The sequence below is a fragment of the Triturus cristatus genome, chromosome 2_1 (genome assembly GCF_964204655.1).
Source record: "Triturus cristatus chromosome 2_1, aTriCri1.1, whole genome shotgun sequence".
In the NCBI taxonomy this organism is placed as follows: domain Eukaryota; kingdom Metazoa; phylum Chordata; class Amphibia; order Caudata; family Salamandridae; genus Triturus; species Triturus cristatus.
Genome location: NC_140581.1, coordinates 1,095,086,884 through 1,095,113,525, shown reverse-complemented (window position 1 = coordinate 1,095,113,525; position 26,642 = coordinate 1,095,086,884). Strand labels below are relative to the sequence as shown.

Sequence of the window (26,642 nt, the reverse complement as noted above, 5' to 3'; positions counted from 1 at the left end):
CTGAAGGTGAAGACCTAGAGTCCGAGGAGCGACGGCTCCGGTCCCGCAAGCGGTCCCGCGAATGGTCCCTAGACCCGGAGCGGTGGTGAGAGGAGTGCTGGACCACCAGCAACTTCCAGCGCCACTCCCGTAATGCCTTCGGGGCCATGGCACGGCAGTCCCGACAATCCCGGGAGTCGTGGTCGTTCTCCAGGCAGTAGAGGCAGACATCATGGGGGTCCGCCACCGACACGACCCACAAGACTTAAAGCCGGGCATCCCTTCATGCACCAAGAGACAAGAGAAGGAGATAAAAAGTGTCAAAAAAGTGGTCAAAAATTGACCGAGGTACGTGCTCAATCCGGATCTGCGCTTTTGGCGCGGAAAAAGAAAGAACTGACGTCACCGTGCATAAGTGGCATCTAAGTAACATCCGTGACGTCATCCCGGCACGCGCTACGCCAGTGATGGGCGCGGAGCCGCACGGCTCCACCTACTAGCACGCAGGGGTACTACTAAGCAGAAAACTTTCCGGATCCAGACTGACGCCTGGGGAATATTCTAAGATAAGGAATCTATCACTAACGTGTCTCTTTCAGATTAAAGGATACAATTGGATACAGAAACACAACAGCATTATGAAAAAAAAAACATCAATACCCACTGGCATGGGGTTATAACAAGTAACAATGATGATAGATGAGGGACGGAGATACCACTGAGCGAGGTAAGTAAATATACAGAACTTTAGATGGGTAACAGTGAATAAATGAGATGCTTTTCACCAAAGGACTCTGAGGGACATCAAATCGATAACAGGAGTGCAGCTGAAGCTTGAGTTTTCTATGATACCACTCAGCACCCTGAGGTGAAAACGATCTGTTATTCAAATCTACTTTTCTCAATTTTGTTTCATGTATGCCTTCCCAAATCATCTACCCCTGCTAAGGAGAACAGGGGATGGGTGGGGGGGGAGGGAGTTTGAGGGGGCGCATACATAATGTTAATGTTATCAGAACTTATAAAGCACACTATCACCCTACGGGTATCCTGGTTCTGAGATATGAATACCTTGCCGAAGACAGGGCTCATTAAGAAGGGAGAGGACTGAAAATTATACTCTAGGAAAAAGCCAGGTCATTATTTTTTTCCTGAACTGCAGCAGGTCTTCCATCTGTCCAAGTTCAGTTGGGAGTTTGTTCCAGAGCTGCGCCGCTGAAAGCCCTTCCTCCCAATTTTATTCTTCTAAACCTAGGCACTTTGACCAATTTGTCTGAAAATGAGCGAAGATTACAGGTAGGGACATACCATTCAAATTTGTTCTGCAGTGTCACTCAGGACGGGCTCCACGCCCTCAGCTTGAAGCAGTTTGAATATAAGTCTCTTGTTACTGACGCTGCCAAGACCATGTATAGGGAGCAGCAGGGTAGGTTGTATGATGCCGGGGACAAGGCGGGTAAATTGATTGCTTGGTTGGACAAGAAGGAGAGAGTGAATCGTGTGGTCCCGGAGCTTCGGGTTTCGGATGGAGTGTGTGTGACTGACCCGGGTGAGATTGTGGAGTGTTTTGCTGACCACCTCCGGGCGGTGTACTCCCCGGTATCTGATAGAGATGAGGATGACTCTCGTCTCTTGCTGCGGGATATTGCCTTGCCCGGCTTATCCGTCGAGGATCGTGAGCAGATGGAGGCCTCCCTGTCTGTCGACGAGATCGCTACCGCGATTCGTTCCCTTCGCTCGGGCAAGGCTATGGGCCCCAACGGACTGCCGATTGAACTGTATAAACTACGCCCGGATAAAATCGCGCCCTTCCTCCGTCGTATGTTTCTGGAGTCGCTCGAGCGGGGTTCCCTTCCCGACGACCAGCGTCTGGCTACCATAGTTGTGATTCCCAAGGACGGTAAGCCACGAGACCGCTGTGCCTCGTATAGGCCTATTTCCCTACTAAATGCCGAACCGAAAATCCTCGCCAAGGTCCTCGCTAATCGCTTGCTGAGAGTTATATGTGACCTGATACATCCGGATCAATGCGGCTTTATCCCGCATCGTAATACCGCTCTTAACTTGCGGCGTCTCCATGGCGTCCTCGCTAGGGCGGAGTCCTTCTCTGAACCGGCCATATTGGTTTCCTTAGACGCCACGATGGCCTTTGATACCATCGAGTGGCCATTCCTTTGGGCCGTCTTGGCGAAGTTTGGCTTTGGGGAGGGATTTATTAGTTGGGTTAAGCTCCTCTATGCGGGACCAATGGCCCAGGTTGTAGTCAATGGGCGGGTTTCTCGGCCCTTCGCTCTCGGGAGGGGTACTAGGCAGGGGTGCCCGTTGTCCCCTCTGCTCTTTGCTCTCGCCTTGGAGCCGCTCGCTGCCTGGCTCCGCTGGGAGCCCTCGATCAGAGGGATCCGGTGGGCCCCGGGTTTCGAGGATCGGGTCTCGTTGTACGCGGATGACATTCTTTTGTACCTCACCTCGCCGCGGAACTCGCTCAATGTGCTTTTTGATGTTCTTACTTCCTTCGGGAGAAATTCGGGTTTGATAATTAACTGGTCCAAATCTTGCGTGTATCCTATCTCCGGTGGCCTTCCTCTTTTGCCGCCTCGGCTTCCGATCCAAACATCTCAATCCGGTTTTAAATACTTGGGGGTGTACGTTTCGTTGGACCCGGCGGCCCACTACGAGCAGAATCTCCTGTCTCCCCTCCGGCGTTTGAGGGTGGATACGGCTTGGTGGTGTAAGTTGCCCTTGTCTCCACTTGGTCGCGCAGCACTGTTTAAAATGATGTCCCTTCCCAGATTTCTTTACGCACTCCAGAACTCCTTCGATATCATTCCGGCGGCCTACTTTAGGGAAGTGGAGAGTTTGCAGAGGAGACTGGTTTGGGACGGTCGTGCGCGCATCGCTTTGGCAAAGCTGACTCTTCCCTGGTATGACGGGGGCATCGCGCTTCCTGACATTAGAAGGTACTATTGGGCCTCCCAGCTGGCTGCCATTAACCATGCTACGTACGCTCCTGGTTCGAACCCGGCATATGAGATGGACAAATTCCTGCTTCCCGGCGGTAACCATAACAGAGCGCTTTACTCTCGATCTGTCGGAAGGACCCTCACGGGCCCTACTAGGATTGCGGTACGGGTGTGGAAGGCGGCGAATGTAGCTGTGGGCTGGAGTGAGCGTTTAACGTGTGCTACTCCTTTATTCGCCTCAGAGCGGTTGGGAAGCCTCTGGACAACGAAAGGCTTTGAGCACTGGGATACGATCGGCATTAGCAGAGTGGGGGACCTATGGGTTAAAGGCGCGGTTAAATCCTTCGCGGCGCTTCAGAGCCAGTACGAGCTTAGTGAAAGGGAGTTCTTCCGCTATGCCCAGGTTCGGCACGCCCTGCTCTCGGTCTTTGGGGAGGGGACCACGGTCCCTGTTTCTTCGCCTCTCGAGGACCGTATACTCGACGGCCACGTCCCCGACAGTACTATCTCCCTGATTTATAAAAAACTAATAAATAATCGGGCTGATCTCTTGGTGCGACTTTGGGAGGCGTGGACGGGTGATGGGGTTGAGTTGGACGACGAGGACTGGCAGTCTGCGCTGTCCTCCCCAAAGGAGGTTGCCATCCCGGCCCGTCTCCGTCTGGTCCAGCTTAAGATTCTCCATCGTGTCTATGTGACGGGTCCCCGTTTGGTCTCAATGGGGTTTTCTGACGACGGGCTCTGTAAGCGTGGCTGCGGGCTCAGTGCCACCTTTCTCCACATCCTCTGGGAGTGCCGCGAGGTGGCGGAATATTGGCGCCAGGTGCATGATGTTATGAAACGAGTCACTGGGGTCGCCCTGCTGCCGGAGGTGCGCCGATGTGTTCTGAATGTGTGGGAGCCCAATGACTATAATGCGGCCCAGGCTCGGTGGGCGGCCCTTGGGAACATGATCGCAAAGAGAGATATTGCGCAGCTTTGGGGTTCCCAACGACCTCCCACCGTGTCCGTATGGAAGGAGAACATGGACTGGTGCATGTTCAGGGAGAAGACGGTGTATGTGGCTCGTGGTAAACCGGGGGCGTGGGGTAGAATCTGGGGTCAGTGGAATGTGTATCGAGGGACTATCTGTTCTCCCCCCCTGGTGGATACGTCTGAGGTTGCCTTGTCCCCCTGATCCTTGAGGGTTCCTTGCTTAATTTGTTCATCTGTGTATAGATTTGGTTTTCCCGTGGCCCCCCCCCTCCCTCTCATACTCCCCTCCTTTTTATTGACCACCCCAGGGTGGTCGGGTGTGGAGTTCCTCTACTGTGGTTAGACGCCCTTTCAATGTTTTTCGCCTTGCTTTTTGTTTTTCTTTATTTTTGTTGATATTTATGTAAAAAGAGTATATCCTGACGTCTCTTTTGTGCAGGCTGATCTTCTGTAATTTAGCGGAGCCCCTGTGGGCCAGTCAATGTTTTTTGACCTGTTCGATCATTTTGAATACTAGCGGCCGGCCCAGGAGGTTGTAGGCCCCTGCTTGTACCCTTTTTCTCTGCACAATAAAAACTTTATAAAAAAAAAAAAAATTGTTCTGCAACGGTATAGGTCCAAAGCCATGCAGAGCTTTAAAAACAATACAGAGTGACTTAAATTGTATCCTCTGTGTTACTGGAAGCCAATGAAGCTCTGTAAGAGCCTGATAGGCTGAAGATCGTCGTGGTCTCATTAAGGCTAGTTTAGCCGCTATTATCTGGATCCTCTGGAGTCTCCCAATCAGATACCTTGGGGACTCCAACAGTAAGGCATTGCAATAATCAAGCCGACTCGATAACACAGCTTCCCTTCCCAAAGCTTGTTTTCCATTGTAAGCACAAGTCTGGAAAGACCTGTTAATGACAGGGGAGACAGTGGTTGGAGCAGACAACACACCACCCATTTTCGTCCACTTCTATCTGATCTGTGGATACACAGGAGAGACAGCAGAAGGACAATGAGGCAGCCAGCCACCTATTTGCCAAGTTGCTCGGGATGCAACACTATTGGGCAAGGCAACGAAATACAAGGGAAGCAATCGCTTTCTCTTATAACATAGCAACAGTGGGAAACAACTTTTTTCATGATTGGTACATCACAGGAGTGAATAATGGCATCTGATACAGTCATTCACAATAGATGCTTCTAATGGAAGCAACACATAACAAGAAACTGAGCTGGAGACATCAGAAACAAGGCACTATAAATATTAAGTGAAACCGCAATTTCAACCTCTTGGTCAAGGAAGATGTGGATGAATGCATTGTCTTATGGGTGAATGGGACCATCATGTGAAGTGATCTAGCTAGATTCATTAGAAAGACAATGCAGTGTTAGTACAAAAGGATGCAATAAAAATGTTTGCTTACAATGACAAAGCAAGCCGCTGCATCTCATTGCTCTCAACGGTGCCGGATGTGCTTTTGGGATATTGGCCAAAAGATATTTTCCAAATTCAAGTCTTGAAAAACTAAGAGAAACTTGGTCTTGAGATCACATTCACGCACAAACTGTCAGATGCCACACAATAAATGCACCTGAAAGTGTGTCTTTTCCTAGTGATGGAGCAGGGTTTTGCTAAATTGAAAGCTGCTCGGATCGAGTACCCCCATAATACGTACTAACAGTAAGTAGAAATAGTGAACTAATGTGCGCCACACATAAACACAAGGCGATTTGCTTTGCGCATGTATGCAGTAATGAGAATTAATATATGAAAGAATTAAAGTTGTATTTGCAGTGTGCTTTAAAAGGAAACAAGAACTACTGCACAAATAGGCCGCATGTGTATTAGTAGCTGCATGTTGCATCCTGCTTTTAAATAATAAATAATGCCACTATTGCCCAATGCTTATGCTGGGTAACACTAATGGGGAATCACACACAGGTGGGTGGTAAACAGTGAGGGTTGCTGTATCATATGATTAATGAATGTCTATATTTCATTTGTTTTAGTGGATTGGATTAGAACCCATCTTTTCTTAAATTGACCAATGTAAAGGGAGAGCTCAGAATGGGAGACAGACTGTCATGACAAAGTAGCCAGAAGCGTGAAACACAGCAGAAGATGCCTTAGAGTTGAAGGTTGTGATGCTGAATGCCTGCCAAGGGCTGTGATCGATCGCGTGAAAGGCAACAACTTCCACGGATGATGTTTAATTTGAATAAAGAATGTTTAAATGTAACTTTTGTAAATTTTATGTGAAAGAACTGAGAGTCAGACTATGGGAAAGGAAGTGGAACAATAGTATAGTCAAAATGTAAGTGAAGTCACAGTGGTGTGACATCTCACCCCCTAAATAATGTCATTGCAAGTAGAGGAAGAGTTGATATCATTATTAGTTACTTAAATAAATGTCTCAGGAGATTTATATGAGAAATAAGAATGAATGACACAAATTGACCCCAGCGCATCAGGGATACTGGGTGAATGTGTATGGGTCATTGTAGTGATTTGTGGAAGTATCGATCCCTGATCGATTAAGGGTATTGGCATTGGATCACTAGCCACATAAATAAGTAGTGCTTAGAAGCTGACTCTTTTCTCAAGAATGCCTCCTAATGATTTGTATATTCCAAAATGGCAGGATTGCAATCAAGAATACTGGGGGAGTGAATCTAAATGCGGACAATATCGGTACAGTGAAAGAGTGGAATACTGCACATTTTCAGGTAATGGTCTGAGTTTAAAGTGGTGGGATGTTATCCAATCCAGGATAGACACATGGATTTAAGCATGATGCAAAATATTCTTGGACGAGGAAATCTTAGGAAAGAGCAGTCTATCATCATCATATTGGGGTCTAACCTGCCATAGTTCTTTAGGATCACACCAAGAGGTTCAAAGTAGAGATTAAGGAGGGTGGGGTGCATGATGGTTCTTTGGAGATCCTCCCCGAGGCAAGTTTACAGAGCTACAGAAGTAGTTACCAATACTGATTTGATGAGATCGATCAGACAAGTCCTGTTAAAAGACAACCCATCAGTACCCATGCACCAACTAGAGATATTCATAAGAGTAGCTTGATGGTGTCAAACTTAGCACATATATCTACGAGGACAGAAGATATGGGTTCCTAGTGTCAAGAATGCAAATTACTTGACGCAAATCAGTCTCTGAAATGACCAGATTATTCTAGATAAGACAAATAAACAAAATATTACACAAACATTTCCTGCTAATATACATTTTAATTATTGTAATTTGTTCTCCTTTTTAGGTTCAACATATACTGCTCCTTGCTCCATTCATATTTTATAATTAATACAGACACTCTTCATACAGAAAGGTGCTTTAGTTCAGCCTCCTTCAGCCACTGGCTTCTTTGGCTCTGGAAGCTGCAGTCACTGCTTTGAGACATTGCGAATTACATCTTGGATCAACCCACAGGTATATTTTATTGTCTGTTGGATGAGCCCTTCCGCCTCATTCGAACGAACAAGAGGCTATTTTATGCAAACATTCAACCCGCCAATGTCATGATATTTTCAAGACACAATACATTTTCATTGTATGTATAGTCCATACAAGTACAAATATTCAGTGATCTAGAGTGGTAGACACAGTTGTGGCGAGCAGCACTTTGAAAGCTACATACCACACTGCAAGCTGACATGACATTGAATTGCATACACTTGAAGTCATTTTAATGGCCATGGTGTGCCCTACAGCTTCTGGCAATAAATCCTTTTCGCGCTTGGCGGTAGGAGAAGTCAGTTTCAAGTCATGCTTATCATGAAGACAGTAAAGTGCTAACCAATTTGTTCAAAAGTAAAGCTAGCCTTCCTAAAACTGTTGGTCAGTTAATTTTAATTAGCAAAGATATAAAAATCCTGTAATCTGCCAAAATCGTATTTATCTCTAAGCATTTAGATTACACATGTCCATACCTAAAACTGTCAGACTAACTTTATAATAGTGCATTTGAACAGAAACACACATATACAGAAGCAAAGGGAACACGTACATGCTCAGGGGAAGCCTGGAACACTACCCCAGCCACAATACAGAATGCCCTCCTCCCTGAAACCTTTCCCACCCCCACTCCACAACCCACCATAGCCCACAAGCTTCAATTTATCACGTGCTCATAAAAGGTATGTAAATTGAAGTTCAAAACTGGCAAGATTCAACAGAACTATGGAATGTGACCTAGAAACAATACAATTGCTGTTCATTCCCTATTCAAGTCTGTTTAACTTGTACTTGGACAGTACAAGGGAGGAAAATGTTTGTTGGAATTGGTAATTCTGAACCCAGAAATTCCAGCCTCCTTAAACAAATTCCAAATCATAAATGAACACTCTCTTTCTATTAAGTTAACCTTATACAGAGTTGAATTGCTTTTAGCAAAGCCTTCTGCCCCTATTGCAAAATTTTCAGTATGGGCATGCTGCGCTTCCTGTTCCCCTACAACTTGCTGATTTACTGTAGAGCTGCTGTAAAAGGCCCTGTTGAATGGGGATAGAACCATGCCTGTACTGCAAACAGCTCCATGTCTGCACTCCAAACTTTCTACTCCACTACTCTTAAATTGCTCAAATAACATTCCAACCCCTTAACTAGGGGCAAAATGTTAGTCTATGAATCCTGGTGCATGGGTCCTACCATATCTATATACCACAGTGTTCCCATGCATGAAGATGGCGCAATGGTGGGATATCGGTCACTTTCGATGTACAAAATTGACCACTGGGTGGGAGGTCATCTCTAAATTTGACGGATGGTGGTCCGTCAGGGTGGAGGATGTAATGTCCTCTGCCACTCTGAGAGAGAGGAAATAATGTACTATTTTAGAGATTATAATGAAATTAATGAGGATTGCAAGATTTTATCTCTAGGTGTCTGGGGCGCATTTTAAGCAGTGATAAGAGGAAATGTAATCTTAATAATAGATGTACTCTGCAAGATCCATTCCTCACAAACTGAAGTATGAACTTTAAGTATCAAACAAGTGTACGGACTAACCTCTACTCATAAAAGTATGAGGAAAATGGTCAACATTAAGGGCCTGCTCAAAAATATCTTTATTAATAGGGCCAATTGCCCCTTTTCCATCACAAAAGGGGACCAATTGAATCTAACAATGGGGTAGGGACATGATTGGCTCGCCAACTCTGTGAGAAAATAGAAAAGGGATATTTATGTGTAATTGTCTCAGAAAAGAGGCAGAAAACTCTCTCAAAGGGAGACAGGTAAGAGGAATTTAGGAAATATACATCAAAATGTACAGAGCTGAATCCTACTTGACTGATAAGCAGTTATCGTATATAACTTAAGCTGATATCTCAAAGCTTACACATTCTCAGGTGGAAATTCTGGAATACTCAATATTGTTAGATGACATCTCTCTGGCCATATGCTCCTTGAATCTGTCAAAAGCCCCAGAGCCTGATTGTTTCACAGGAACTATCTATAAAAATTATGGCCCACAGATAGACCCCCAACTTGGCTGTTCTGTTTAATCAAATTACATAATAAGCAAAGGTTATTGATTTCCAACATTAAGGATGTAGTGACGGTGAAATCTAATCCAGGGAAAAGCCCCTTCCCTGCTCCTCACTTATGCTAAGTGTTTACTCATCATGGATGCAAGGTTATGTCCAACAATTCTGGCCAAGGGAACAGGTAGTCCCAGGTTTGGTGCATCCACACCAATCTGGCTTTGCCTGAGACAAACAGACCCACAAGAATATTATGAGAGTGGTATATTTGGGCAGGAAGGTAAGAAAGAAAAAGGTACCAGTGAACTTTCTATCTTTAGATGCTAAGAAAGCATGTGTCTGAGTGGGCTTGTCTTTCCTAGAGCTGGTATTGAAGGGTGTGGCTTTACTCCACAATTATAGAAAATCGTTTTGGCTATTTATCACAATCCCACGTCCACAGTACAATCAAATGGACACACTTCTGGAATAATACGGCTGCAGAGACGGTCCAGACAGGGGTGCCCTTTGTCTGCAATCCCACGCGCCTTGAGAATCAATCCACCTGCATATTACTTACGCCAATTACTAGATATTACTGGTGCATAATTTAGAGCTGATACTAATAAATTGTCTACTCTAGTAACCCTGGGGCGCGGTTAGAACCCTTCCGGCTTTTATCAAACACCTAAGTCATTTTCTGAATTTTTACCTACACAAATTTGCCATGAAGATTATTCACATGCATTTTGTACTACGTTTAGAAGTACTACAATAGCCCTACTCACATACTACAATATGCTATTTACTAACAGATGAGTTAAGGTCTATGATTCTGCCTCTCCTTTCTTTTCTGTGCAAAGAAATGCATTTTGTAGTATGTTTATTAGTACTTGATTAGCCCCACTTAGGAACTACAACATGCTATTCACTAACCTATGTGCTGATGTCTGTTACTACCTCTCCTATCTGTTCTGTGCAAAGATTGTCACCAATCTGCAGCCCAGCACACATACACCTACAGTTTTGTAGTAAATGTGGAGGTAGCTGGAAAATTGGCAATGTTTACAAATAAATGACAGGAAGGAGTCAGGAGGGGTAAATGGAGGGCTAGAGAGGAGGGTAGGGAAGAACAAACATCCCCCACTAAGGACCACTGCTATTCACAAACTGCTCTTCTAAAATTACCAGAGCCAAAAAGAAACCAAAACAGAACTATAGGTACTCTCAATCATACCAAAAATAAATATAGCACCACCCCAAGCTAGATCCAGGTACTGCAACACTCCCAAAGAAAATAATAAGATAGGGACTTAAAAGAAAACACTATAGGAAATACTGTTAAAAAAGCCACCTGTAATTTAAAGCAATATATTTATTTTAATACTATAAGAAGTAAATATGAATTAAAAGTACGTAATAGTTCATTATTTATTATTGAAAATTATACCCTTTTAAGTTTAAAAATAAATGTATTTTTTTAAATAACCAAATTAATATAAATTACATCTTTATTTAACTTTGAGTAATTTTGATTACATAATAAATAAGTATAAATATTGTACTTTACATGTTTACATGTACATGGTTATATGTTGGCAGATAGAGCTCTAAAATATTACTAAATGTATTTATTAATGATAACAGTTGTCAGCATATACATATAGATGCAAAATAATTTTGGAGATATGCAGTTCTGTAATGTAACTGAGGCTTTTTTTTTATTTAATGAAAATGTAAAGTTTATATTTGCATTTCAAAAAGAAGTATGCCAATTGTACATTACCCAATGTGTGTGGTCTAGATTCTTCTTAATAACTGAACACACGTCCATGTACACAAGCACCAAACACACGCATGTGCGCGCACACACACACACACACACACACACAAGAAACGGATCTAGCAGATGTTATCATAATTTTAGCCATCACAAAGTTGAACACTTCTAGGGTAAACATCCTCCCATCAAAGTCTAAAGCCTAGCATTCAAAACCATACGACGGAAGACACAAGTAACATAGTCAAGTTACTTAACAGTTCTTCCAGTGATAGGTTCTCCTTGTAGACCAAGACTTTGAAATCCCAAAAGCAAATTCACATGCCATAAAGAAGAGTAACATGGCTCCCAAGTAATGCCCACATGAATGACCTTCAGAAGTTTTCTTACAGGAGGATGTTACCTCAGAGGCATCGGTAATGGACACATCTGCCAATATAGCAGACCTACAACAATTCATCGATCTATAGGCCATGTTCTGTTCCTCTAGTTGACAATGTGAATCACATTTACACCCACAGGTTTCAGATGTCTCTTTACACACCAATTGGCCCTCCTATTCCAGGCTGACTTGTACATCTTGTTAGTACCAGATGTTGAAGCCTGGCAGATATAAAAGAAAACTGACTAAGGAATTCCTGGAACTTGATATCATCCTCTGAATTTTGCTGTCATCAGGAAAAGCTGACATGATCTGATTATCTGACCAGAGGATGCATTTCCTGTAGAGTGTTCATCAGAATCAGAGGAGTCTGCAGTATAAGAATCATATGTGTTGTGGGCAGTTCCAGAAGGACTTCAGACCACGCCTGTGATTTAAAAAAAAAAAGAGTTATTTTGACCAGGTCTACTTGCTGTCTCTTGCGCTAAGCCATGACTTGATGGATCATCATTAATAGAGGAAATGCATAATAAGATCTCCTGCCAAGTCATGGGGAAAAGCGTCCACAGTAAAGGCTTCTAAATCTGGGCAAAAGCTGATATATCTGGTTAGTTGACAGGATGCAAACAGATACGTCCCATGAGTGACCTGAGTCACTGAGGGATCTGTGCGTCTAAACTCCAGCTGCTTTAATCCATCAAGAGTTCCAATCTGCTACGAGGCTGACCTTGCCAAGGAGGAACTCTGCCATCACCAATAGTTTATCACTAAAGACAATAATGTAATTGTCCATGAATAGTTTTACCAGGACTTTGAACTTGGTACCTTGCAGCCTGTTGACATATTGAGCTGCTGAGACATTGTCCATTTTAACATCAACAGAATGTAATAATTAGTTCTATCCCCTATTAAAGACTTCACTACAAAAGTCCACTGTGAGATCTCAGCAATCCACATGAAGATGCAGTTAGTTCTCTCAGCATTTCTTTCTGGTGGAAAGCCTGCTTTCATCTTAGCACTGAATCTGTAACTATATCTGATGATCTGAAGATTGATGTGGTCTTCCATGCTTCCATATGATTTAACAATCATTTGACCCTCAGTTGACCTCTACAGAAATTGTGTATGAATAAATATATTACAATTCTATTGTGGGATGAAGAGATCTGTGTTGCTAAGGGAACCTTTGCGCCGTACTCATGGAAGCATCACATGAATTGAGGCTGAAATTAACTCTGTGTTGCACTTAGGGTATGCATAATATGTGTTACGTGTTTCTTTACTATGGAGTTTTGCATCACTCTAGAAGATAAATGTGTTTGTATTGTGACAGAGGTGGATTATTTCGGGAGTCAGTTTTCTGCTGTCTGGAGAGGGACCACCAACAGCAGTTTATCTATGTGCTCAATAATCTTATATGTTTAATCTACACCGTCTCTTGAGCTAACAATTTCAAGACCCTGCAATCCAGTTTAGCTGCCTCATCGACACCTTGTCTTGAACCTTCTTCAAATCCCTATCGATCTGTCTTTCACACCAGAAAGATAAAGGATTGCTAACAGAACATTGATCCTGAAACCTAAGCTGTCCAATTGTATTTGGAGATTAAACCAGACTTGAGACCAAGGATGAAGATCTCCAAGCCTTATAGGAGCTACACTGCTAGAAATAGATGTTGGTTCAATGCTTTGGGTGTTGGAATAGGTAAATCATCTTCTCCAGTAAATTTATGTTGGAAATTCTTTTAATTATTAATTATTCCACCACAACATTCACCCCATGGCAATAAGGATAGTTGAAAAGGAAGAAATGCGCTGTGCCCATTTAATTGAAAAAAATGCCAGTGATATCAAAATATTAGGATAGTGAGATATGCATCCTTGAGGTTCAACCTGATCATCTAACCCCCCTTTGAAGGATGTCGTTTGGAAGGCGGACATGCACAATCTTGTTCTGGCTATATAGGATCTACATATTGAGGTTCCTCGGGTTTATTACTGTCAGGGTACATAGGCGTTATATGTATGGCACAGTCTGATGTTGATCTACCCTGCTTCCTAGAATTTTGTTCTTCTAGCATGAGGGTATTCCCTTAAAATATTTAGGGGGCAATGACCATCAGCTTTACGACAACAGAGGAAGGATATTACTGCCCACCGTATGTAGGATGGACAGTGTGATGTCCTTTTTTGTCTGTCAGTCAATAACAGTTAAAGCCTGGCAGTGAGGGAAAGAAAAAAACAAATAATGATCCTTCACACCCAGGGGAAAAACTCCCTGGATGAAGGAGTCATTATTTTTTTTAATTTGTCAATACCTTGAGAGTCTGTTTTTTAAAAACCAAAACTTTCTTAAAGTTTGGTGGATGGCTGTTAAAACTGACAGTGGCCATCCACCAAACTTTTTGCACTTTGACAAGAACTGCAGGACAGTGGTTCCTGTCAAGGTACAGAGACTGGGCCAAGGGTGGTATCTAACTTTGCAGATGGTGGTTCATCAGAGTGGCAGATGTAATATCCTCAGCCACCCTGCGGACGGGGTGCTGTCTGCCACTATCTTTCACGATGACTAACTTTTATCTGTTCATGGAGTTTTGCCTTTTCTATATGCTACAGAAAAAGGAGAAAGAAAAAATCTACTCAAGTTTGAACTATCATTGCGTGCTACGAAATCTGAATTGTATCTCAAAACATGATGATTCCAAATCACTTTCTTTGCTTTTAATATTTCACAGCCATATGCAGCCTTGCTGAATGCAATTTGGGGGTTCCCTCTCCGCGTCCACCGTAATCCTAGCACGAAAGGTCATCATCAACTTCTCAATGTGTAAACTGCGAAGAGTCACATTGTCCACCACAGCTCCATGTAATGACTAAGATTGGCATGACTTATGACTAATGTGCGCTCTTCATTAAAATCATATTTTTTCTCAGCTGGTATGTAAAATGTTAATTATTTACTAAGAGTGTGGGGGGTTTAAGGCATTTTGTCCAAAGAAGAAAAAAAACCTGATATTCAGTAGTGCTTTTCAATTGATTACAATAAACACATACAGTATAAAACCTAGCAAGTGTGCCCACCATTTTAAGTTATATCAGAAGCTTAGAGCATGTTGGAACTTTGGAGAAAGCAGTGTATATTCTCCGAAAAATGTTTCACAAAAATTGATGGTCATTGTTACCTTTTATTTTCACACATAACCCCACATAGCAATTCAAACATGCAGTTATCACCAGATTGCAATTTAAAAAAAAAAACTTGATGCCAAGTATTTGGGAAAATGTTTTCAGAGATGCGTTTGATGTGAATTTTCAACCCTCATCCTTGTCAGTTTTGTACCCATTATGAACAAAATTTTGCCCCCTCAACAAGCTCCCAACCAAGGGACATTGTCCGAACCTGAAGACCACTGAAGCCCTAATTTTGTATTACACCACACAGAACAGTGTAATATGAATGTTTTCTAAATAATTTACATTAATACTACTCACCTACAGTAGCTGCTGCTTTGATCTTATTCCGGACATATGCATGGCTGGCAGGGTTTTCGCCTACTAGGATGACACTGAGATGTGGCCGATTATTCCCCAAAGATATCCAAGATTCCACATCTTTCTGCACTTCTTTATGTATCTGTTTGGCAAGCCTTGCCCCGGAAATAATAGTTGCTTCATGTCTGTTAATCAAAAGTCATATATTTACAATTAAAAATACCATGTCTTTCAAAAGTATTTAAAAATGATTTTGTCTCTGAAATAAATAGTTCGAAAATAAATTACAAGCAAAAGGGAATACAAACATTATCAATGAGTAAACCCCAGCTAACATTAGCTGACTCAATGTTATTTAGTTGAAATAGGCATTTCTAAAGGCCAGGACCTACAATGTCAAAATTTATTAATTCAAGATTGAGGGGGCTGATTTCGAGTTTGACAGAAAGGGTACCCAGTTGCAACGGAGCAACCTCCCCGCCAAAGTCATGGTCACCCCCACCCAATTTAGAGGTATGCATGCCAACACTATGTCGACAGCAGAGCCTACTCCGGCTCAGGTGCAGACATTCTTCTCTGATGGCCTCACAGAGTGCAGGCCATCAGAGGTTAGCCATCTGACCATTTACTCAATTTAGAGTGAGCAGTCGGAAGACTGGTAAAACCTGGCATTGACAGACAGTAAAAATAAAAGAAAGACCTCCCTCACCAGGGGAATCACCTCCATAGTGTGGGGGGTCATTGGCTTTACTTTTTTCAAAAACAAACTCCTGCTTTGAGAGTGAGTTTTTGAAAAAAGCTAATTTTGTAAATGTTTGACTACCAGCCATCATGTTTGACAGATAAGTCCATCAAACTTTTACAGCAATGACAAGAACTATAATAGAGGCGGTTTCTGCCAATTTTAAGAGGTGTCCATGTTGCTGGCAGATAGCTCTTAATTTGGCGGATGGGGTGTCCATCAGTGTAACAGAGTAATTTACTCCATTGTACGGATGAACAATATTCCAGCCTTCAAAACGCTAAATCAGGTCCTAAGCATGTTGAGTCTGGCTAGTGTATCCCTCTAAATGTTCCATGCTCAAACCTTGCAGCATCAATACTTGGCATCAATAAAAATACTGAAGAGAGCTAATGGGTTTTTGGCCTCTGTTGGATTTCCTCTTAACCTTTGTAGCTAGCCTGAAGATCCACAGAGTGTGAAAAACTGACAGGGGTCTCACCACATCTTCCATGTTAATAGTTCACAAGATGGACTAGTAAGGAACATTTCTTATAGAAGCAAGGGTTTAGGCAAAGGGAATCTCCCCTTTATTATGAGAAATCAAAGACATTCTCAAATATATTTATAATTTACAATTCTTTATTTCATAAAATCCTAGACCATAAGATATACAAAGCAATTATGGTAAATAGCAGAATCACATTAGAATTGCATGGCGGATCTAGACAGAGCTAATGAGGTCAAATTAGTGGTCGTCACCGTGCACTCGATACAGAGACACAACACAGTAGCTCACATTCACTTCCTATGTTTCTGACAAATGCTATAAGAGCTAGCATAGAGCCCTGTCTGGCGGAAAAGAAAGCACTTGAGGAATGGCAAATAGTTGCAAACTCCTAAGAAAATAGGCCCAACTATTATGCAAATGAAGTCTTCAGGAAGAGATTATGCCGTGTTGCAACCATTTCCATCCATAGAATCCTACTTCTTGATTGATGTTAGACCTGGCATCCTTGGCATGGTTTCCCTTGAATTTTTGTCTTCAAACCTCCTGTTCCTGCTGAATTCGTTTCTGCTAGCCTTAGGACTTTGGGCACTTTACCACAGCTAACCAGTACTAAAATGCATGTTCTCTGTGCCTAAAATACAACATAATATATTTTTTAAAGTACAGAGCTACCTTGAAAGAGGAGTCTCGGCGCTAGCGGAAACAAACATCCATTAAAACCACGAGAAAAGATAGTATTAACAAATGTTGATACAGGAAACAAAGAGTAGGGTTTTTAGACCCTTCCTAAAAATAGTTTCAGATGGGCTGCATCTCAGAACAAGAGGACAGGCATGCCACAACCTGTTTGCCAGGAAGATGAATGATCTACCTCCTCTTCTGGCCTTGTGTATGTGGGGGAGTTGAAAAAGTTTGACATTGGATCGCAAGGCTCTCACCTGGGTATGAGGCTTGTAACGGCGCCTACGGTAGGGACGGCCCTTGTGATTGTATGCCCTAAAGGCAATGGTGAGTGCCTAAAACTGGATCCCTGTATTCACGGGAAGCCAGTGAAGATGGCGTAAATGTCTTGATACCGAGACCTGGGAGGGAATTTTAAGAAACAACTGAGCAGAAGCAGCATTCTGAACAGTTTGAAGATGCTGAACAAGAAACGCTGGAAGCCCTAAAGACAGACTATTGGAGTAATTCAACTTAGGTAATCAAGGGATGAACAATCGTTTTACCATATTCCACCGGAATGAGGTGCAGAATCCTTGTCAGGGTACTCAGAGTGAAGAAACAGGAAGGAGACAGTGCCTTAATATGGGACTCTACAGTGAGGTCCGAGTCAAATTTCACCACAAGGTTTCTTACCACCAGGGATGGAAGTACGGGGCATCTCCAAAGGTTGGAATCAGGAGTGGACTTGATGCCAAAGAAAATAATCTCAGTTTTATCTGAGTTGAGCTTTAAGCAACTAGCATTCATCCAGTCTACCACTGATTTGAGGCAGGGCTTAAAAGAACTCAAGGATGATGGATAACACCAGAAGGAGTTGAGTCTTATCAGCGTAGGATGCACCTCTCACACCCCAGGGCTCAACAATTTTAGCCAGGGGTTCCAAGTATATGTTAAAAATGGTAGGGCTATGATCTGAACCCTGTAGGGCTCTGCAATCCAGGAGTTTTGCTGCAGAGGTGAAAGGAGGAAGAAAACGCACCTGGGTATCCTTGCTAATTAAAGATTTAAGCTGTAGCAGGGCTTGGTCTCTGATTCAGATCTTTTTTAGCCTCTCAAGCAAAATAACGTGAAGGACTGTATCAAATGCCAAAGAAAACTCAAGGAGCACTACCTTGACTTAAATCAAGATTAGATTTGATGTATTTAGAGACTTCAAGAAGGACGGTCTCAGAACTGAAGCCAGAACGGAAACCCTAGTGCGAGTCGTGGAGCAGATGGTTAGACTCCAAGAAGTGTGTGAGCTGCCTATTCACAGATAAGGGTGGTGGGATCGTAATTCAGAACAGTACTGATTATGATCTGGAATGTAAACGCCTACTGGGTAACACTAAGAATTACATTCCACTAACCACAGATCCCTCTCCCTCTCTGAGGGCTACTATTTGTAATCTTGTGGCACATGCTGAATGTAGCGGTTATATCAGCAAGCATGAAGCAGATTTTTTGTCAAAGGGTAAGGGGATAGTGCCCTACTTTTATACCCTCCCAAAGACCCATAAGAACATATCACCCCCACCAGGCCGCCCGATAGTATCGGGCATTGGCTCTCTTTTAGAGCCTCTTTCTATTTACTGTGATTATTTTTTAAAACCTATAATCCAGAATACGGTCACTTACTTGAGGGATACAAAAAGTTTTTTGGCATCCCTTCAAGATCTAACATTTGACAATGACAACACCATTCTTGTATCATTGGATATTGAGAGTCTTTACACCAGTATCCCCCAGGACGACACCATCAAGGTCATTGGGGAAGCTTTAGACTCTATTGACTGGACTTTTCAAACAGCAAAAAGCTTTGTGATTGATTGTGCAACATTGGCCCTGAAACAGAATTTTTTTGAGTACCAAGGTACATTGTACCTCCAGTGTACAGGGACTTCTATGGGCAGCACATTTGCGCCTAGTGTGGCGGGACTATATGTTTACGATTTTGAACGCAAACATATTCTGGACCCTACCAATCCGTTCTCAGCTTATCTCTCCTTTTGGAAGAGATACATAGATGACATTTTCATCGTCTGGCAGGGCCCTGAGAATATCCTACGCGAATTTTTTGTATGGATTAACACACGTGATCCTAACTTGCTATTCACTTACACCTTTGATAGCCATGAAATGATATTTCTGGATGTGATTGTGTCCAAGGTCAATGGGACGCTACTGACCAGAACATATCACAAACCTACAGCTAAAAACAACCTCCTTACATTCTCAAGCTTTCACCCACGACCGTTACGGGAGAATCTTCCGTATGGACAATTTTTACGGATCAGGCGTAACTGTAGTAATCTGTCTGATTTCCGTACGCAGTCTCGGGAACTCACTGAGAAACTGAGTCAAAGAGGATACCCTGACAAGATCGTGACAGCTAGTTGTAAGAGGGCCAGAAATCAAGCACGTGAGAATTTACTGTGTGATTATCCCAAACCATCTCAAACTGTTCCACTTACTTGTGTGACAACTTATAATGTTGCCTCCAATGCTATTTCTAAGTCCATCAAGAAACATTGGCGTATTTTGGAGAGCAACAACATCAAATGGGATAAACCTCTATTCGCGTACAAAAAGGCCACCAGTTTAAAGGACTCCCTTGTCCACACCAGACCACGGAATTCCGATACACCCACGGACAGGTCTATCCTTAATGCTTGGGGTCTCCCACCGGTGCTTGGCCATTTTCCCTGCGGGTCGTGTAGCATTTGTTATCTTACCTCTACAACTAAAACCCTAACCCTGGAAGCAGGGAAAATCTGGACGCAAAGGAGTCACACCAACTGTAATACTGCGGATGTAGTATACTTAATTACATGTCCTTGCGACCTAAGATATGTGGGAATGACGACACGTAAAGTGAAGTTACGGATTGGTGAGCATCGGAGCAACATTCGATGTAAAAAAAGTACTACGAAACTCACTGAACACTTTTTACGCTTTAACCACACAGTGGATGATCTGCATTGGACCATTATTGAACAGGCGAATCCAGCGATCTTGTTCGAAAAGGAGCAACGCTGGATTTACCGCCTTTCCACACATGTAACTGGTCTTAACGATAATATCCCGTGGGGCACCGTTTTAAGACGCAAATGAGTGGTCCTGATTTTTCACATAGACCGATACTATTCTTGGGCTTAACAATGATTACAGTTTATATGCTACTTTTAACCACCCAGGTGCTTATTAGGATGTCTAACAGATGTGCACTCCACAATATCAGTTTACTTGGGGTTTAGCATAGAAGTAACACATTATACATCATCATGTCTGATGCTAACAAGATATTTGGTTGTCGTTTGCAACACTGACTACTCACCAAAATCATATGATCAGTGATTGTCCCTGAGTCTGTGATGTGTTTTGTTTGTCTACTTCCTATCGACGATTAAAGTTTTTAAACATTTCAATTACAGAAAACACTCAGCGCTCTAGTCTTTCTATGAGTCCGTTGTTTGTTTCCATTCTTTTTACACCAACCGGATATCCGGTTAATGTGGAGATTCCTCCTATTTTTACCGCGAAGATCGTATTGACACTGACTCCAGGCGAGGTGGTTTCGTTTAGGTTTACGAGCCAGGCAGGTGACTTGGAAGATGTGAGTACCGAAGATGGGTCTCTTTCCTTTTATTTTTCTTATGGCTCGTTGCTTAAACTGACTTGACGGACTAATCTGGGGTTTTTCGGGTTAATTACGTTCTTCCCGTTTATCCCCGACAGTTGTCCTGTAGTCCCGCCACCCACCGTCTGCCTAAGGAGTACAGCCCTTTCTTTATACATGTGAGTGCCTTATTTTCGTTTGGTCACGAGTGCCTTTAATTGCAATCACACTGGTTTTGGTATTTTTCTGTTAACTCGTTGGTCACTGCATCCAATTGAGTAGTTTCCCAAAGTAGGGTGTATATGCATTTAGCATTTATTTCTCAGTCATATATGATGTTAGAGTACAGTCTGTGGGAACAACATAATCCAATGGACCCTTATGTTCCACATTTGACATTGCTTCAATCTGTTTTTAACACACAGTATCACATAGTTAAGAGTCATTTATTGATGTGTTGCACTCTGTGTGATTATTTCCATACAGGTATCCTTTCGAGATCACGGAAGGCACATAACGAGAACCGTGAGTGTATCGGTTTCCAACACCTGAGGTTAGGGTGGGCTTTAGTAAGCCTATACCGCCCTGGTGTATTCTTTGTTCTGGTTAGGTCCTGATGAAAGCTCTGTAAATTATACATAAGAAGCTGAAACATGTCGACCAATATGACCACCACTGGATGTATCTGATTCACTAACAGTCGTGATTAGACATCCGTCACTGTTTTTAACGTTTAAGCTTCATCTTAATTAAATTGAATGGTGGATGAATCTTGACATTTTAAAAAAAATGTCCCCCTTATTTTCACTGATAATCACGTACTTTTTAGTCTTTCCTTGCTGCTCCGCCTTAACATAGCGTCGTAGCACACTGGTGGTACACAAGGTACCCCCAGGAGAACCCCATGATGAAGCATGTCACCAACTATGTTGGTGAGTGAGGGTTCACTAACAACTTCAGATTGACTTGCAATGTCACAAGAGTTTTGTTATTAGGAATCACTAGTCCTATTATTATCACACTCTTTTGTTGTTTTCTTCTGATTAACCTAGGGGGACTAAGAGTGTGTCTTGACCCTCTCTCTCTTGTTGTTTGAAATTATTCACATTTTTCTCCAAATGTTTTGTGGCCATGAGAAGTGGGATAGGACTATAATTACTAAGAACTTGAGGGTCGGCTGTAGGCTTCTTGTGCAGAGGGAGCAAAAGAGCTTGTTTCCAGCTAGAGGCAACAAACGCCCGGTCAAGGGACTCATTGAGTAGTCTATTCAAACAGGGGTGACCACCAGGACAGCAAGTTTGAGAATGGCTGAGGTGCCAGGATCAAGCGAAGAACCCTACTTGCATTTTTTGAGTTCCATAGAACATTTCTCAAAAGAAATGGGGACAAAACTAGACAATTGGAGGCCAGAAAGTGCATGGGATAATACATGTTAAAGGGTGGGAATATGAGCCAGGAATTGATCATATATTGTTGAATTTTACTATAGAAGAAACCTGGTCTTTGCACAGTTCCATTGAGGGAACGAAGGCATTTTTAGTAGCCGCAGGTGAGAGGAAAGAGCTAACCACCTTAAACACCTCATAATGTAAGTTATTTGAGCCATCCCGATAGCCGCATGGTATTTCTTAAGAACGGTCTGATAGATCAATTTATCCCCCTTGTCATATTTAGTCCTTCATGGTCTTTCTAACTTTTTGCAACATGATTTGTTCGACTTAAGAGCATCAGAAAACCAAGATGCAGAGGGCTTAAGCCTCTTAGAGGAACGGGATTTCATAGGTGCAATGGTGTCAATAGCATTCATGGCTCAGCCATTAAAATGCACTGTTTACTGTTCTTAATCTCGGGTCCCATCACAGATAATTGACTGAAGTTTATCAGTGAGGAGAGAACCATTAATTTTATGCCAGGATCTAGACATCTTCTTTGTCAGACATTACAGGTCACAAGGGCTCAGGGTTGAAATTTTTAAAGGAATCAAATCATGGTCAGACCAGATTAGTTCCAAAACTCGATTTACCTTGACTAACGAATAGTTGGCTAGGATGAGATCGAGAGTGTGACTTGATTTCTGAGTAGGCACCTTAATAAGTTGCTCTACTCAAGGTTAAAGTCCTCCAAACATGGTAACATTGGCTTATCCACAACTGACATATTAAATTTACTTATAAGTCCCAAGTAACGTGCACTAACTGTGTCCAGGGCTTATAAATTAAATGCTTCTAGTGGGCTTGCAGCACTGATTGCCACTGCAGAGCCTGTGTGTGCAGTTTTAAACTGCCATGTCGACCTGCTAAGTTAACCCTCTTGCCAGGTCCAAGCCTTGCTTTTTAAAATATATAAGTCAACCCTAAGCTAGGCCGTGGAAAACCCAATGGCAAAGTGCAGTGTTTTTTAAAATTAGCACGTACTTTAAAGATTAACATCACATTAGTGAAAAAGTCTTAAATTCGTTTTTTTACTGCAGCAAGGTCTATCGCTCTTATAAGTTAACATTGGGATTACTTTATTTTATCTTATAAGTGTAATTCCCAACTGAGAAGAGAAGGGACCCCCAAATTTGTGTCTCTGGGGTCACAATTTAGAATCACAATTTATGGTGAAGTTAGTTTTTAAATTGTAATTCTGAAAATGCCTCTTTTTAGAAAAATGGCATTTTCTTACTTTAACCATTTGGTGCCTTCTGCCTGTCTATGAATACATGTCTGGGGTGGATGACAGCTGGGCTTTGTGCATTTCCTCTAATGGGCCATCCACATCCTGATGCACCATCCTGGGCAGGATGGGAGGGATGAGATGACACTTACACCAGAATGGGCTGTGACCTGTCCCCACACAAAGGGCTGCATACTCCCCTGTAGTCAGTTTGGAGCCAAGTCAGGAAGGACAGGGACTCTGTGCCCTTCAAAGGCCTCTCTTTGAAGTATACCCCACTCCAAAGGCACATCTGAGCCTACATTTATTTTAACACCCTTACTAGCACAACTCTCACCTGATAGAGGCTTTTGAACAAGCAGTTATTCATGATGTGGACCACGAAACACTGACAAAGAGAACATTTTTCATGAATCTGAGAAGACTAGAGGCAAGCAATACAGGAGCTGAATGAGGACCCCAGAAGAGTGATAAAGCCGGCTGACAATGGGGGGACCATTGTTATACGGAAAAGAGAGTCTTATGAAATCAAGTGTCTGCGCCTCCTAGATGACAGACGAAACTACAGAATCCTGGAGACGGATCCCACCCCTGAATTACAAAGAGAAATCAAAACCTTTGTTGAGAAAGCATTGCAAAACGACTGGATCTCACAGAATGAAGCATCTTTCTTGTGCAATGATCAACGGGTAATACCGCATTTTTATACATTGCCGAAAGTACATAAAAACAGATTACCCCCACTTGGAAGATCAATTGTTTCGGGCATTGGAGTGGTCGCACAACCTCTGTCACGTTTCTGTGAATTTTATCTGAGACTGATTGTGGAGAAGATGCCATCCTATTTCACTGACACCAGGGAAGTGCTTAGAACCTGTCACGTTTCTGTGACTTTTCTCCAAGACCACTTGTGCAGAAGATGCCGTCCTATTTGAAGGACACCATGGAAGTACTCAATCTGAATAAGGACATCACATTCAAACCTCACTCACAATTCCTAGAGGGGCTCGACATTGGAGTCCCCGTGTACAAAATTATCCAGGAAGAGATCCTGAGGGTAGTTGAAAACATACTGTATCAGGGAAACTGGGACTTTCAAACTCCAAAGTCTTTTATTCTTAGCCTGGCGGAATGGTCACTGAATAAGAAGTTCTTCCAGTTCAAGGACACAATATAGCTTCAATCACATAGAACATCCATGGGGAGTACATTTGTGCCTAGTTTGTCATGTTTCCACGCCTCGGACTTGGAAAGAGAGAACATTTACTCCCTGGGCAAATGCTTTTCGGAATGTGTGAAGCTATGGCATCGTTATATTGATAATGTGCTGGTCATTTGGCAAGGAGATAGGGAGTCAATTGAAGAGTTTGTGGAATGGCTCTATAGTAGGAACCCTTTTCTATACATCACATCATCTACAGTCTCAAATGTATCTCTTCCTTTTCTGGACTTGGACATCAGACCCAAGGAGGGTGGGTTGGTAACAGAAGTCCATCATAAACTGACAGACAGAAACAATCTGCTGTCCTTCTATAGCTTTCACCCAAGGCCCTACGAGAAAATTTACTTACGGACAATTCCTTCTGAGATTACTGCTTTCGAGGAGGAAGACAAAAATCTGAGCATCTAATTACAGGACTGGAACTACCCCAAACAAGTAGCAAGTAGGACATGGCAGAGATCAAATAAAAACAATAGGAATTCCCTGTTGGATACCCATGAAAAACCTACTACTGATAGGAGCATATGCATGACTACATTTAGCACAGCCTCCTATATGGTGAAAAAGAATATTTTTAAAAACTGGCGGATCATCATTTCTAACGGTCTAAATTTGGAGACCCCACTGTTCTCATTCGGGAAAGATGCAAGCCTTAAGAACCTATTGGTTCACACCCGGCCCCTGATATGCAAACCGGTGGCGGATCCGAGATTCGGGGATCTCCCACCCGTGATAGCACACAATGCCTGTGGGACGTGTAAAGCGTGCCCACTAACCAGTAATGTCAAGTCAGTTGATCTGGGTATGAAATCTCCATGGAAACTTACAAATCTCAGTACATGCAACATTAGGTGCCAGTGCAATTTATTGTACATTGGGAAGACCACCAGGAAAATGAAGATTAGGATCATGGAACACGAGTAACGTTAGGTGCAACAAATCAATGACAAAATTGGCCACACACTCCCTAAGAAATGAAACGCTCAGTGGATGGAATGGGTAGTCATTGACAAGCCCCATATTCCTAATACAACGAAAGATGCGAATAACTTGCTATTAAAATGCAAACAAAGATGGGTGTACAGATTAAAAAGCAATAAAAAGGGATTAAATGATGATATCCCGTGGCACTTTTTGAACTGCCTTTAAAAGTAATCAGTAATATCCAAGATGAGAGGTGTGTGACACAATGGTCCCCACAGGCACTGTTCTATTTCTATTTTTAAATGAGGTTATTAGAGAACTAAACTTGGAAGTACATGAGCATTAGTGCTCAAGAATCATGTTGGTGATAAAACAGATATGAATATATTATGGATGCCAGAGAGCCGGCATGAAAGAAAGTAGCATTGCCATGAGGCTCCTACAGTCCGTGGCTCCAATCCGCCACTATCCTCTCTCATTTGGGACCATTCTGCCTTTAAACTACCCTCCCTGCAAAGGGGAGGGAGGCAGCTCCATCCAAATATAAAATTATCATCGACAGCAACGCAGATCCGGATTAATCAACCATTGCTGAGTAGGGCCACAAAGGTGCGGTGGAGGCCAATTGGGGGAGTGAACACACTGGAGAAGGTTTCTGTGATGCGGTGAGTCCCTAAGGGAGTAACAATCCGATGGGGGTATCAGCTGGAATATCGACCCACAGTGTGTCGAGAATGTCCCCCACTCCCCCCCCCCCCCCATCTCTAGGGAATTCGGGTTCGGTGGGCCTCACTGGGAGGCTGGGCCTGCAGAACGGACAAACACTACGCACAGCCCTGCGAGGCCTGGACCACCTAAGCTCGGGGTCTTGTGTATCCTCTCTCTAGGCCGTACCGGGCATGAGATGGGGCTGTGATCAGCCCGCACGGCAGCCTACATTGGAGAGAGTGACTGCAGCCAGGTGTACCGTCCTGCGGTGCCGGGATTGTTGAGCCTAGGCCTAGCCAGGGGGTGTCTGCTTCAGCCTCGACAGGCTCGCCCTGAATCGTGGGCCCCTTGAAGCCGGTGTATACTGTTGGCATGACTGGCTCTCAGCCAATCCTGCTGAGCAACTAATTCCAAAGCGGAACAAGAACCCAAAAGAGGGGAAGAATAGAAACAATTTAAAACACTACAAAAAACAAACACAGATGCACTTCTCTGCTGCTGCTGCATCCCCGCTTAACTCTACGAACTGACAACGAACTGCCTG

The 26,642-nt window shown here is 43.0% G+C and overlaps 1 protein-coding gene across 1 annotated transcript in view; it reads right to left on the bottom strand.

Annotated features, from left to right (window-relative positions):
• The window catches only part of MTHFD2L (methylenetetrahydrofolate dehydrogenase (NADP+ dependent) 2 like), a 356,021-nt gene that overhangs the window by 281,945 nt on the left and 47,434 nt on the right, over positions 1-26,642 (bottom strand). Inside the window, exon 2 of the mRNA XM_085636486.1 lies at positions 15,034-15,218. Coding sequence (XP_085492612.1) covers positions 15,034-15,218 — 185 coding nt within the window. The remainder of the gene's footprint in view (positions 1-15,033; positions 15,219-26,642) is intronic.